The sequence below is a fragment of the Macaca thibetana genome, chromosome 8 (assembly GCF_024542745.1).
Source record: "Macaca thibetana thibetana isolate TM-01 chromosome 8, ASM2454274v1, whole genome shotgun sequence".
NCBI classification, from domain to species: Eukaryota; Metazoa; Chordata; class Mammalia; order Primates; family Cercopithecidae; genus Macaca; species Macaca thibetana.
The window spans coordinates 115,464,560-115,478,610 of NC_065585.1; the positions used below are offsets into that span (position 1 = coordinate 115,464,560).

The following is a 14,051-nucleotide window of genomic DNA, read 5'->3' on the forward strand; positions in this document are numbered from 1 at the left end:
GCTCACACCTGTAATCCCATCACTTTGGGAGGCTGAGGCGGGTGGATCACTTGAGTCCAGGAGTTCAAGACCAGCCTGGCCAACATGGCGAAATCCCATCTCTACTAAAATTACAAAAATTAGCCAGGCACGATGGTGCAATGCCTCTAATCCCAGCTACTCTGGAGGCTGAGGCAGGAAAATTGCTTGAACCCAAGAGGTGGAGGTTGCAGTAAACTGAGATCATGCCACTGCACTCCAGCCTAGACAACAGAGCAAGACTCTGTCACAAGCAAACAAACCACCAGACAAAAACAACAAATTTAGCTTTTAAACATCCTTTGGTGTGGAATCTCATCAAAAGCTTCCCATCCATTATGTTATCCATTCATTCAGCTAACATTTAGTCATTGCCCTTCTTGATAGAAATGCAGCACTGAAAAAAATGCAGTCCTCTGACCTCGAGTGGTTCAACCAGGAGGAAGAGATGTAAGCACAGTACAATCAGTGTTATAACACAGGTGTGTATGGAGCAGCGGGGACACAGGAGGGGAATGAGTGAGTATCAGACACCGTTTCATAGAGGAAACACTAAAACAGGATTTTGAAGCAAGAGCAGGAATTCACCTGGGAGAAGAAGGGAAGGGCATCCCACATGTGCTAAAATGCTCAAGAGTTCAATAGGATACCCTGCTTTGGAGAACTGTAAAGAGTGTGAGATGGTGTGAAAGTGGGCTGCAGAGAGGAGGAAGGGAGAGGGAAAGAGGTCTACCTAAGACTCAGAATCTCACACTTAATAGGGGCTCTCACCCCATTCACCCAGCACCCGCCAAATACAGAAGCCGTTTAGTCAGTTAATATCTGCAAACCAAACTAAGAGTAACTGATGATGGTGATTTTAATTTGGGGTTAATGTGTAAATGAGACATAGTTTCCCTAAATAACAGCCTGTAGGTCTAGTAGGACAGATCAGGGGTGATTTTGCATATTTCAGAAGGGCTGGTGACTCTGCTTTGGAAATACACGGCTGAGTGATCCAAACAGAAACATCAGATAACGGCAAGTAAGCACGTTGGGTGTTTCCCACTCACGTTCTTCTAATTCTTCTCTATGGGTGGAGATGAAGCAGCTCCAGGCTAGCAGATTCTACCCTATCTGGGCAGTGCCCTCTGTTCTGAGCCTCCATGGGTCGAGTTCTCCCTCTGTGTCCAAGCCCTATCTGCCAGTGGACTGGAGACCAGCTGAATCTGTCCCTTCTTCTTTCGGATGTGCCTCTCCTCTCCCTCCTGCAGACCCTCTATGCTGCAAGCTGCAAGGAGAGCCCAGGAGGGGTGTCCTCTTGGTGGAAGTTGCGCTTGGTGAGGAAGGTCCAGGGAACCAAGTCACTGCATCTCCTTCCCCAGTCAGCAGCACCCCAAAGCAACTCAAGGGAACTCTAGGAATATCTAATGTTCCATCCACCTCCCAGATTCCTGCTGAGACTTACTGGAACTAAATATCACTGGCACAGGGTTCAAGGCTTGCCCCAGTGGAGCACCGATGCCACCCAAAGCAGCGAAGCTATATAAACTCACCTTCACAGCTCTGGTCACCAGAGGCTTATTCTCATTTCAGCATGAGTTATCCTAAAGCTCTCAGGTACTATTGGTTTAGACTTTTTTTTTTCCCCTCAAGACAGAGTCTCACTTTGTCATCCAGGCTGGAGTGCGGTGGTTCCATCTTGGCTCACTGCAACCTCTGCCTCCAAGGTTCAAGCGATTCTCCTGCCTCAGCCTCCCGAGTAGCTGGGATTACAGGCACCCACCACCACACCAGCTAATTTTTGTATTTTTGATAGAGATGGGGTTTCACCGTGTTGGTCAGGCTGGTCTTGAACTCCTGACCTCAAGTGATTTGCCTCCCCTTGGCCTCCCAAAGAGCTGAGATTACAGGTGTGAGCCACCGTACCTGGCCTAAATATTATTGGAAATCAGTGTTCAAACACTAATCTTGTTATATTTCCATCAAGTACTGTACTAGATGTTGTGAGGGATTCAGAGATAAGTTGGAATGGGCAGAAACACCGCACAAGCAGATTGACACATCCTTAGGTTTTGCTTTCTGTATTTTCAAATTCTGCTGCCCCATCTGTCTTTGTACTTTGTCTTCATAGGCTGATTCTCCTAAGCGGAGAAGAGCAGGAGTTCACGTAAAAAGGAATGGCAGAAATGAAGGATGTTTTTGGCCAGCAACCACATCCAGGTAACACCTCTGCAGTATCTTCTAATGGAGGATATAGCAACTGATTACTGTTATAGGATAAAAGGCAAATAGGTTGGGACTATATTTAACTGTTGTCATTGTTCCTTACTCTTTTTTCAGAAGGTGCTTTCTCCTTACTCTTTATTCAGAAGGTGCTTTCTCATGACAAGTTTAAATAGTGAATGAAGATCAGATATTTCAACAGTAACTGAAATAGCCTATTCATAATGAAGTGAACTGTTTGGCCAGTAGTTAAATAAGTGGGGCTTTTTTCTTTAAAAAAATTAATGTTCCAGGCTGGGCACGGTGGCTCACGCCTGTAATCCCAGCAATTTGGGAGGCCGAGGTGGGTGGATCACCTGAGGTCAGGAGTTCGTGACCAGCCTGACCAACATGGCGAAATCCTGTCTCTACTAAAAATACAAAAATTAGTTGGGTGTGGTGGTGCGTGCCTGTAATACCGGCTACTTGGGAGGCTGAGGCAGGAGAATCGCTTGAACCCGGGAGTGGAGGTCGCAGTGAGCCAAGATTGTGCCACTACACTCCAGCCTGGGCGACAGAGTGAGACTCCATCTCGATGATAATAATAATGTTCCAGAAAGTCACCTTGAACGCTCTGAAGGTAGCCTCTCTTGCAAGACCCCTGGAACGACATTAGGCGGCTTTCCTTAGAAGGAGAGATGTAGGTGCCTTGGAGTGGCTCCTGGAAGGGTGACTCACATTGGAGTCAGTATGGGTGGCTTCCCTTCCTCAGAAGGCAGATACAGGGCCCCTGGAGCCAATGAGGGAGCCTTCCCTATAGGACGATGACAGGGATGTAACCCCCAGTTGCAGAAAACAGTCGTGTATCATATCCTTTGTGTTTTGAGGACTGAAGAGGGAACGTTTCCTCACTCCGAGGGGATGGATTTCCTTAGGGGCAAGGTGAAGCAGTGTTTCTGGGCTAGTGGGGTGATACTAGCATCTGAAGCAAGCCTGAACAGGCATATAGGAAGAACTGCCACTTTGGGGTTCCCTCAGTTGAGCTTAGCCTTGAGGAATGGGATCGTTTTGCTCGGAAGATTTCTGGCAGTTTCTGGCAATGGTCTGAATCATGTCTGTAATCCCAGGACTCTGGGAGGCCAAGGTAGGAGGATCTCTTGAGCCCAGGAGTTCAAGACCAGCCTAGGCAACACAGCAAGACCTCATCGCTGCAAAAGAAAAAAAAAATTAGCCAGGTGTGGTGGTGAGTGCTTGTAGTTCTAGCTACCTGGGAGCTGAGGTCGGAGGATTGCTTGAGCCAAGGAGGTTGAGGCTGCAGTGAGCTGTGACCCTGCCACTGCACTCCAGCCTGGGCGACAGTGGAGACCCCGTCTCAAAAAAAAAAAAAGTTCAACAGTCAATAATGAAACCGCTTCTCAGCTCAGGCTGTGAGGGGATCAGTTTTCAAAAGTGACACCTTGTGGCAGCAGGAAGGAACAGCAGCGGTATACTACGCTTTTTGGACTGCTGCTATCCACCGCAACCGCTGGCTCCTAGGAGGATTTGATGGGGAGTGCTGGAAAGGGCAAGGAAGGGCTTGAGTGATGAACAAGAATAATAAGATCTGTGATCTAAGTTCAGACTAGTTTATTTTTGTTACAATCTAATATAAAAATACTACCCTTACATGGTATAAATCCAAGATGGAATATTTTCTCCTTTCCGGATAGTTTTGCATTTTAGAAATTGAAGAAACAGTTTTAAACCCTGCTGTATTGGACTTCCTAGTCTTTGCTTTAGTTGAGAAATAAACTTCCAAACTCTTATCAGATTCCTTGCCAGTCCTTACAATGTTGAAATAAGGGCCCTGGATGTGTGGACTTGGCCCTTGTTTTATACACATGGCTAAGAGATTAGGCAAACATTGTTTACCCAAAAGAGTTCCTGAGTTACAAAGTCTACATCCCTTTCCACTCTTTCCACAGACAGGTCGTGGACACATCCTGGAGTTCTGAGATGCTTTTTGGAGCACAGATTAAAGTGTTCTTCAGTCGGTAACTGGCCTGGGGCCTGACCAGCAGACTCTTCTTTCTTTGCCCCTTCCTCTCCAGCTCCAGCCACGGAGCCAGCAACCACTTGGTATTTTGTTCTAAGGCAGTCCTCAAACTGAGCCAGGGCGAATTCTTGAATTTGAGCTCAATCATCAGTTAGAATGTCTGAGATGGAAGGGTTGAAGTGTAACCTCTCTCAACTCTCAGTTGCGGCATGAGTGTGGAGCATGAGGTGGCAGAGATTCAGGCCTTGGCAAATAGCATGACTTGCACTAGAATATTCTACGGGGTGTGCGTTGGCTTCCATTTGTGCTGGAAGATGCAAGGTTGAACAGAGAGGGAAGGCTGCCTGAATTGTCGGGGAGTTCTGTGTCTGGAGCCCAGGGGCAGAGACTGGGCCTTCTGTGTGGGCTGCCATTCTCGGGTGCCATGTGACATTTCTTCTCTGTGGTTCTTCAGGGAATGACCTCAGAATGCCATACTCAGTTTTGGAGCCTCATGTCCTCCCTGTGATTCTTGGGGATCAACTCTTTCGGTTCACCTCATGGCCATTTTCTAAGGCATGGGCCAGCCCCAGGAGCCCTGGGTTAGAACCATTTTCAACAACCTTCACCCCAAAGATCCACCTCTTGCCCCTTTCTAGCCAGGTAAACATGACCAAGGGGTGTTTTCTAAAATCTATCTAAAACACAACATTTTGGTTATACCCCTTCTTTAGGATTATGGGCCGAACCAGCCCTTCACTTCATAACCAAGGGAAACCACTTAAGTGCATGAATCTCCACAGAGCTACAAAGATCTGCTTCTAGGTGATTTCTGTTCTTGCTTATATAAGGAAGCAGCTGCTGATGTCTTCAAGCGAAGAAGGGAAAAAAATTCCCCAAATTTTTAAGGATCTCTGAAGGGCATCCATCCAAACTCTTGTAATGCATGTGTATTTTGTTGTTGTTGTTGTTGTCAGTTCTCTCATTTTCCAGATGAATAAATTCAGGCTCAAGAAGATGTGATTTTTCCTGGTCACATGGCCCCTGTTTTCCTTTGCATTCTGCTTCTAGTTGATTTCTTTTTCTTCTCTTTTCTTTTCTTTTTTTTTTTTTTTTTTTGAGACGGAGTCTTGCTCTGTCGCCCAGGCTGGAGTGCGGTGGCGCGATCTCGGCTCACTACAAACTCCGCCTCCGGGATTCATGCCATTCTCCTGCCTCAGTCTCCTGAGTAGCTGGGATTACAGGTGCCCGCCACCATGCCCGGGTAATTTTTTGTATTTTTAGTAGAGATGGGGTTTCACCTTGTTAGCCAGGATGGTCTCCATCTCCTGACCTCGTGATCCACCTGCCTCAGCCTCCCAAAGACCTGGGATTACAGGCGTGAGCCACTGCACCAGGCCGATTTCTTTCCTAGTCTGAAAAGACCTCCCAGAGGCCTTTCCTCACCGCACACTTAACCCTGTCTTCAACTTTTCTCTACACAGTTGGTTGATTTCCTAAAACTTGGCATTTGGTGAAGAATGTCTAGCCACTTTGGCTTCTGAGGAGTTGCAAATAGAAACTTTTTATCTGGGGAGATAGATTGGACTCTACATTTTGGAACTAAATGCAGACAGTCTTGTGACTCTGGGAAGTAGGAACCAAACTGGAATGATCCAACAGTGTTTTTTCCCAAATAAGTTTATGGGCAGACAGAGCTGGAAGCAGTTCCTCTTTTTATATATATATATATATATACACACACACACACATACACACACACACACACACACACGCACACACACACACATATATATTTGAGACAGGGTCTTGCTGTGTCACCCAGGTTGGAGTGCAGTGGCAAAATCATAGCCCACTGCAGCCTACAACTCCTGGGCTCAAGTGACCCTCCCACCTCAGCCTCCTGAGTAGCTAGGACTACAGGTGTGCACCACCACACCTGGCTAATCCAAAAAATTTTGTGTTTTTGGTAAGTTCGAGACCAGCCTGGGCAACATGGTGAAACACTGTCTCTACAAAAATTTGCCAGGTGTGATGGTATGTGCCTATAGTCCCAGCTACTCTAGAGGCTGAGGTGAATACCATGCCCCAACACCTATAATCTTATATATCCTCTGTTTATCTCTAGTTGAAGATGATTTATATAAAGAACCAATGAGAAAAAGAAAGAAATCAGATCGAGACCAGCGTTTCCGAGCATTTCCCTCTGTGGAGCAGAGCGCTCTTAAGGAATGTGAGTGTCCTGAAACTGTTGTTTTAACATGGTTCTGTTCTGTTCCAAGTATGTTAAAATGGTCAAAGGAAGAGGAAGTTAAATTCTGAAGCTGGATGAAACATCTTGAAATGAACCTGTTTTGGAAAGAGAGGGCTGGAAGTTTCTGCAGCAGTATGCAGTTAGGCAATTTGTCTCCAGGCATCTCTGGACAGGAGGGTTGTTATCAAAATAACTTCTTCCTGCTTAGAACAAAGCCTGTGAAGATGATTAGGTTGGTGCTTCAGTGGGTGTCAACATGGTGTCCTTGCACTTTTTTTTTCTTTTTATGACCACAGGAGGGAAGAATCTAGAATGGGCTGAAGCCCATGGCAAAGCATACCATAACTTCTGTTACCAGAGTTTCAGAGCAGCCTGGCTCTTTGGAGATTTTCAGAACCAATGATCGCTATCTCCAGTGAGCCACCATCCCTAGTGTGAGATAACCTGCTATCTTGTTTAATCGGCTTTTCATTTCATTTTTTTTTTTCCTTCTCTGCGATGTTCAGGAGACACCTCCTTTGGAGACCTAGTACTTTATCCCTGCCAGGTACCTACAGGTGACCTCTCTCTGTTAATTCCAGATGAAAAATTGGAATCACGGACCAGAAGAGTTTTGAGCAACACTTATCAGAAACTTATTCAGTCTGTCTTCCTGGACGATAGCATCCCTAATGGAGTCAAATATCTCATGTGAGTCTGAAATCTGCAACCCTGAAATCTTATGTCAGTGTCTTTCCTTAGGCTATTATAGGTGCTTTCCCCCAACGAGGAAAGGGACTATTTAATTAGAAACTAAGAAAGAAGGATACAAATTTCTGTTACTATGGGATAGTTGCCATTCATTGAGCTGTCACTGTTAGGTAATCTGCTAAGTGCTTTATATATATACATATGTGTGTGTGTGTGTGTGTGTGTGTATATATATATATGAAATATAATTTAATCCATCCAACACTCCTATAAAGTAGGAACTATTATGATTACTTCCATTTTACTGAAAGTAAGGCTCAGAGAGGCCCAGACTTGAACAAAGTCACACCAGTGGTCAGTGAGAGGGTCCAGAGTTCACCCCAGGCTGTGTGGCTCTGAGCTCATGTCCCCAACTATTTGTACTCTGCTGACTTGAAGGACTTGAGTGGTGCCGAGGCTGTTAACTTCTCCTGTTCAATAAGACTCTGTGTTGCTCCTAACACTATTAATACTTCACCTCTGTATACACTGTATTTCCAGGGTCAAGAATATGAAATTTCTGTCCAGGTGCAGTGGCTGACACCTGTAATCTCAGCACTTTGGGAGGCTGAGGCAGGTGGACCACTTGAGACCAGCCTGAGCAATATGGCAAAACCCTGTCTCTACACAAAATACAAAAAAATTAGTCAGGTGTCATGGGGCACGCCTGTAGTTCCGGCTACTTCAGAGGCTGAGGCGAGAGAGTTTCTTGAGCCCAGGAGATTGAGGCTTCTGTGAGCCATGATTGCATCACTGCACTCCAGTCTAGGTGACAAAGCGAGACCCTGTCTCAGACACATAAACAAACAAACAAAGAATATGCGATTTCCAGTTAATACAAATAAACATGCCTCACATCTATATAGACATTATTGGGATTGCGTGGCATTATCATTACCAAATATTTTTGCATAATCTCATTTGATCCCCAGGCCAGCTCTGTGTAGCAAATAGAGATTGATATTCTCCATTGACAGAAGAGAGAACAGAGACTCAGAAGATTTTAGTGACGTGCCCAGGATTAGAATTCAGTTCCTTTGCATTCTGTTTCAATGCTCTTCACTCTAAACTTTGATGATCATGACAATGTACATTTTAAAATTCACCCAGAAATAGGCTCCTTGTCTTGATTGAAAAGCCGACAGTAGACCCAATCTACATTGGATTATTTGGAAGCACCGGGGCTGGGAAGAGCTCCCTGATCAATGCCATCATCCAGCAAGCCATGTTTCTACCGGTGTCTGGAGAAAGCATATGTACTTCCTGCATTGTACAAGTGAGCTCCGGCTGCTGTGCGCAGTTTGAGGCCAAAATCCACCTTCTGTCTGACCAGGTAAGTGTTCCCTTCCTCCCTCCTTCCGTTCCTTCCTTCTTTTTCTCCCTCCCTCCCTCCCTCCCTCTTTTCCTTCCTTCCTTCCTTCCTTCCTTCCTTCCTTCCTTTCTTCCTTCCTTCCTTTTTTCCTTCCTTCCTTCCTCTTCCCTCCATCTTTCCCTCCTTTCTTTCTTGTTTCCCTTCCTTTTGTTCTTCCTTTTCTTTCTTTCCTTCTCACTATCTCTCAGAGATAACATTATATTCCTTGCAAATATAGCTCGTGCCTTTGTTTAATGAAAAGAGCCCATCCCAGGAGAAAGTTCAATCAAGTGAGCTGGGGGTGTCTAGCCTGGTCCTTGCATTGTTATGAGACTTTGGGCAAGCCATTTCCCTCTTCGAGACCCCAGATAGATGACCTAGATTTTCTGAATATGCAGCCCCCTGGCCCTTCACAGGGGGCAGTGGGCGCCTCTGTTTGTCGGTGTTCTCTGTGTCTGTGTCAAGAGGGGCTTGGCCCTACTCTGCCTTGGCAGGAGTGGAGGGAGGAGCTGAAGAACCTGACTAAACTCCTGCACAGGACGGAGGAGCTGGGCAGAGAAGAGGCAGATGCATGGAACAGGGATGAGGCAGTGGAGGAAGCCACCTGGAAGCTACAAATGATTTATGGAAATGGGGCAGAAAGTAAGAACTATGAGGAGTTACTGAGGGCAAAGCCCAAAAGGAAGATCCCCACCTCCAGAGTCATCACCCTCAAGGCGGAAGAGGTAGCGTCAAGTTCGTTTTTTCCTTCATTTCATTCTGGGTCTGCTGTCTAACAGTTGAATCTGTTTCAGGGGACGGGCTCGTGGTACAGTGTTTGTGTGAAATAAGAAATAAGTTGCTACCCAAGTCAGAAGTATCCATAGCCCAAGTTATCCTCATTATTTATGGCTATCAAATGGGAATTTTTAGTATGTGAATAGAGGAGCTCTTGTGCACAAAAGAAGACTATTTACAGTTATTTGAGAATAATTAGGGATAGTTTGGGCTGCCAGTGATTTTTGAAGAAGACTTATAGTGGCTTAAACAAACAGGGATTTATTCTTTTTCTCATGTAAGAGGTTTGGGGGCAATAGGGGTGGGGTTGGTTTAGTGGCTCAGCAATGTCAAGATCAGCATCTCTGGTTCCCTTGGCCTTCCGTCGACCCCATTGTCATGAGATGGCTCCCGAGGTGCTAGACTTCATGCCAGCCTCCTGGAAGGAAGAAGTGGAGAAAAAGTTGGCATCAGCCACATCTCCCCTTTCATGAGAAAGTAAAAACTTTCCCAGAAATACCTCTGACAAATTTCTGTGTAGATTTCAGAGTTCAGAACTGAGCCACATGGCCCTTCTTGGCTGAAAGGGGGTCCAGAGAAAGTGAAAAGCAGACTTGTCATGATTTGCTTAGACCAGTCTCACTCCACTGCCTTTCCAATCAGACAGAAAATCAGGATTCTGCTGGCATAAAGGAGGAACAGGATGGACATTGGATAGGCAACTAGTAGTATTCTTGCTTTTATAAACAATGTTTATTTTAAGTTAAAATTCAATTTCTAAATTAAAATAAAATATTTGTGGAATCAACATTCAATTTAGGAAAGCTATCCATTTAAAAACCTAGTTTTTCTTGTATCTCTCACCTTTAAATACACCTTTAAAATATTGCTATTCTATTTATAAATCTAGTGACTGTTGGTAAAATGGGTACAATTTTTATACGTGTCCTAAAGTTTAATGTTCAATTATCTCCTGATTAACAAAGCAAACCTTCCTTAAATATTCCATGATACTTACATAATTAATCACATTTCCTTAGGCTTTTTGCATACGGTTAAAGTTCAGTATATTTGAGTCTCTTAAAATGTTTAAATACTTGACTAGGCACACTTAAAAATCAAATGAATGAAACCTTTTCAAAGCACTTTGCTATCTCTTGTATATCTGGAAAATCAGACATAGTGCCCATTTCTTATAGTTTTAAGATGAATATTACTATTAAAATGATTATACTTCTAATATCTAAAACGTAAACTGAGCATGTCTGAGAAACACAATGATTACAAAACTAGTGACTTTATCTGAATACACACAGCTTACACAAGGATATCAATGTCTTCACCAACTCTATATTTAGAAATACTCCTTCCCAGCATCATACATTTACCCACGGAAACAAGGTGAACAGAATTACCATCTCAATGAGTGAGCTTACAAATTCAGGCTTTCCACTGGAGATCCTAGAATCCAAGTTTGCCTTCTATAATGATGTTTGCCCAGAACCAGTTTATTGGGCTTAGCCCTCTAGTAGAAAGAGACTTTTCAAGCCCATGCCTTTTCCTGGACTTCTCTCTTACGGTATCTGCTCTATTTTGAAATCACAATATCTTAAAGAACTTTTATTATCTCCTCTTTCGCTGTTTATCATTTGGTTGAAATTGATGAAATCTCTTACTCCTTACCCAGACTGCAACAAATCCAGCGATTTAATTTAAACTCTCTTAAGAATTGACATTCTTATCTTTCTTTCAGGACTATTCTATAGAAATTTGTTTAACAATGACCACCATACATCCCAAATCCTCTGTCCTCTGAAGTACCCCAGTTGAGATTTACTGTCATAGTTGCTGGCATGGATGTGTCATTGTCCCAAGACATGTTTAAGCAGAAACTGTGGTTTAAGAACTATTTCCTCTCTCACCCACCATCATTAAAATATCCTAGAAATGCCCACATATCAAGGTATTTTTTGTAATGGGAAGATAAATTTTAAAAACTGTTTTTAAGATCCATTTTCAGGTCAATTTTCAATTTGGAAAATATGGTTACCGTATCACTGTTAATTTTCTATAGTCATTGCTAGCTTTCTGATAATGAAAATGTTAATTACATATTACCTTAATTTCAGAATTGAATGCAGTTTAGAAGATAAACCTATTATTCAGCAATGCTATAACTTCCCTAACATCACATTTTAGCTGACTTTGTTTTTTTTTTTTCATCTGTAAGGTAAGGAGCTTGAACTTCCTCATCTCCAGGGTCCTTCCTGGCTCTCAGGTTCTAGGTCCTACAGACCTGATTTCAGGCCTTCTGTCGGATGCACTTCTTACCCTTACTAAGCATACTTACCATGAACCTGCATCACAGCCAACCAGGATGAACAGAGCTGGGAACATGGCTGGCGTGTGTGATTCTGTCCTTCTTCTTCAGGCAGAAGAGCTGTCCATCAAGCTGGACCCCTACATCCGCACACAGAGGAGAGACTGGGATGGAGAGGCCACTGAGATGCACATCTGGCCCTTGATCAAACATGTGGAAGTGACTCTTCCCAAATCCGACCTGATCCCAGAAGGGGTCGTGCTGGTGGACATCCCAGGCACAGGCGACTTCAACAGCAAGAGGGATGAGATGTGGAAAAAGGTGACTGTCTTTCATAGGCTTAGTTCTCTCTTCCCTCAACTCCTCTACCCTTTCTCAAGCGACAAAGAATGCTCTGCTTTCAACTTCAGGGATTTTATGAGCTCATTGGAATTAAATTCTTCTAATTTCTATGTTCTAAGTCTCAGGGCCCTGGCAGGATATGGTGGCCAGAGAAAGTAGGGAGGGAGGAATTATAGGACGTGACTGTTGGAGCCGGGACAAGTGTGTGTGATGTATGAGAAAGATCAGCAATAGAGTGGCTTAAGAGGAATCAGAGTGACCAAGGACAGAGTGGAACTGGGAGGCCAAGTGTTGGGGACAAAGCAGAGAAGCTGCAGCCAGTCACCCAGAACCCAAGAGACTGCAACTGTGTTGACTGTAAGCAGCATCAGCACAGAGCTGGAGGGCTGAGGAAGCTGGTGTGGCCGGGGCAGGGTGAGTCTTCCTGGGTGAATGGGAGAAGGAGCATGGGGTCGGTGGAGGAGGGAGACTATGGAAGACATGCCTGGAGAAGTTCCAGGTCTTTAGTATTACTGCTCCAGAGTTTGGCTTCCTGGGAAAACTTGCAGGAAGAGAGGAACTGGAGCATGTGATTGAGAAAGGGCACGGTAACAGAGGCACTCTGGAGCAGAGGGTGGGAGGAACACAGAAGCCCAGGAGCTGGAAGGGGACTGGGAGCGAGGACCCGCATCAGTGAGTTGTGAGCAGCACAGCGGCTGCTGAAGAATTCAGTTCTTTAAACTCCACAGGTTTGTTTAGATGAATGACTATGCGCCAGGGGAGCTTGCTGACCATGGCTTCCAGTCACAATCTAGAGCAAGCTCTAGCCTCTGCCCTGATTGTACAGATGAAGACATGAAGGCTCAGAGAGGAGAAGTCACTTGTCCAGGACCACACAGCCTTGAACTGGAGAGCAGGTTTCTTAACTTCCCTGCTGGGGCTCTGTCTACCCCACCTCCCCCAGGGCACACTGTACTTTATCCACCTCCTGTAGGAAGAAGGCAGTCCCTGTGTCCTTCCCCTTGGTCGGTGGCTCAGGCCTGGCCTTGTGAGCCTTAGTTTCTGTAAGACCTCGGGTCCTGGGGTGGAAGTCGTGAACCTTGGCTAGTTCCAGGCCTGGCCAAGAGAGCAACAGCCCAGGAAGGCTGCCAGGGCCTCTCCCTGGACGGAGCCGCGGCTGCAGCCAGTTCAGATACACTGGGCAGCTTATCAAAGCCGGCAGCTCTGGCTCAGAAAATGTGCTCTGAAGAGGTCAGGCTGAAGCGAGGGATGGTTCCCAGCGTGCTCTGCCTGGCCCGGCTCTCCTGCATTCTTGTGGGTTTTTTTGACCTCCTCTCACAAGAAGTTACTCAAGACCCCACTCTTTGCAGGGAGAACAAGACAGTCGCCCTCCCTATGTCTGTCAGGCTGCCAGCCTTGCCTTCCCTAAAACCCATTATGAATTCAGATGTCCCTGAATCTGATCTGACACTTAGAAGTCATGTGACTTGAGGCATGTCTCTGAAGCCCTCTGAGTCCCATTCTCATCGCGGGGGCCTGGGGAGATGCAGGTGGCGGTGGTGGGGTGCCATCTCATCTACTCCTACGTCTGGCAGTTCTGGTTTTATAGAAAAACTTTTTTGTATCTTCTGCGACACTAACTTTACCAAACCCTGGCAGTGGGGAGCTTTGTGTGGGGTCTGAAATTTAACCACTCCACCCTTTATGGTTGCTGTCCTTTTCTCATGTTAGTGAACACTAAGCACCTGTGGCTTACCAGAACCAAGGGGAATATGAAGGTGATGGGGGCCCTGCCCTTGAGGAGCACCCAGCCTGGCATCCTTATGGCCTTCCACTGGCTGGACCGTTCTCTGCCCACTGTTGACACTGCAGAGCTGGAACCTGCTTCTACTTTTGTTTTGTTTTGTTTTGTTTTGTTTGTGACAGCATCTTGCTCTGTTGCCCAGACTGAAGTGCAGTGGCACAATCATGGTTCACTGCCACCTCGACTTCCTGGGCTTGAACAATCCTGCTGTCCCAGCCTCCCGAGGATCTGGGCTACAGGTGCCCACCACCACACTTGGCTATTTTTTTTTTTTTTTTTTTTTTTTTTTTGGTAGAGATG

General features: G+C 45.4%; 2 protein-coding genes across 5 annotated transcripts in view; both read left to right on the forward strand.

Annotated features, from left to right (window-relative positions):
• The window catches only part of CCDC25 (coiled-coil domain containing 25), a 614,024-nt gene that overhangs the window by 269,872 nt on the left and 330,101 nt on the right, over window positions 1–14,051 (forward strand). The window lies entirely within an intron of this gene.
• Window positions 1–14,051, forward strand: part of NUGGC (nuclear GTPase, germinal center associated) — a 64,698-nt gene that overhangs the window by 13,412 nt on the left and 37,235 nt on the right. For all 4 annotated transcript variants that reach the window (XM_050802475.1, XM_050802474.1, XM_050802477.1 and 1 more), the window contains exons 2-7: window positions 2,132–2,220; window positions 6,345–6,449; window positions 7,052–7,160; window positions 8,310–8,532; window positions 9,045–9,275; window positions 11,738–11,947. In XM_050802475.1, coding sequence (XP_050658432.1) covers window positions 2,178–2,220; window positions 6,345–6,449; window positions 7,052–7,160; window positions 8,310–8,532; window positions 9,045–9,275; window positions 11,738–11,947 — 921 coding nt within the window. In that variant the 5' untranslated portion in view covers window positions 2,132–2,177. The remainder of the gene's footprint in view (window positions 1–2,131; window positions 2,221–6,344; window positions 6,450–7,051; window positions 7,161–8,309; window positions 8,533–9,044; window positions 9,276–11,737; window positions 11,948–14,051) is intronic.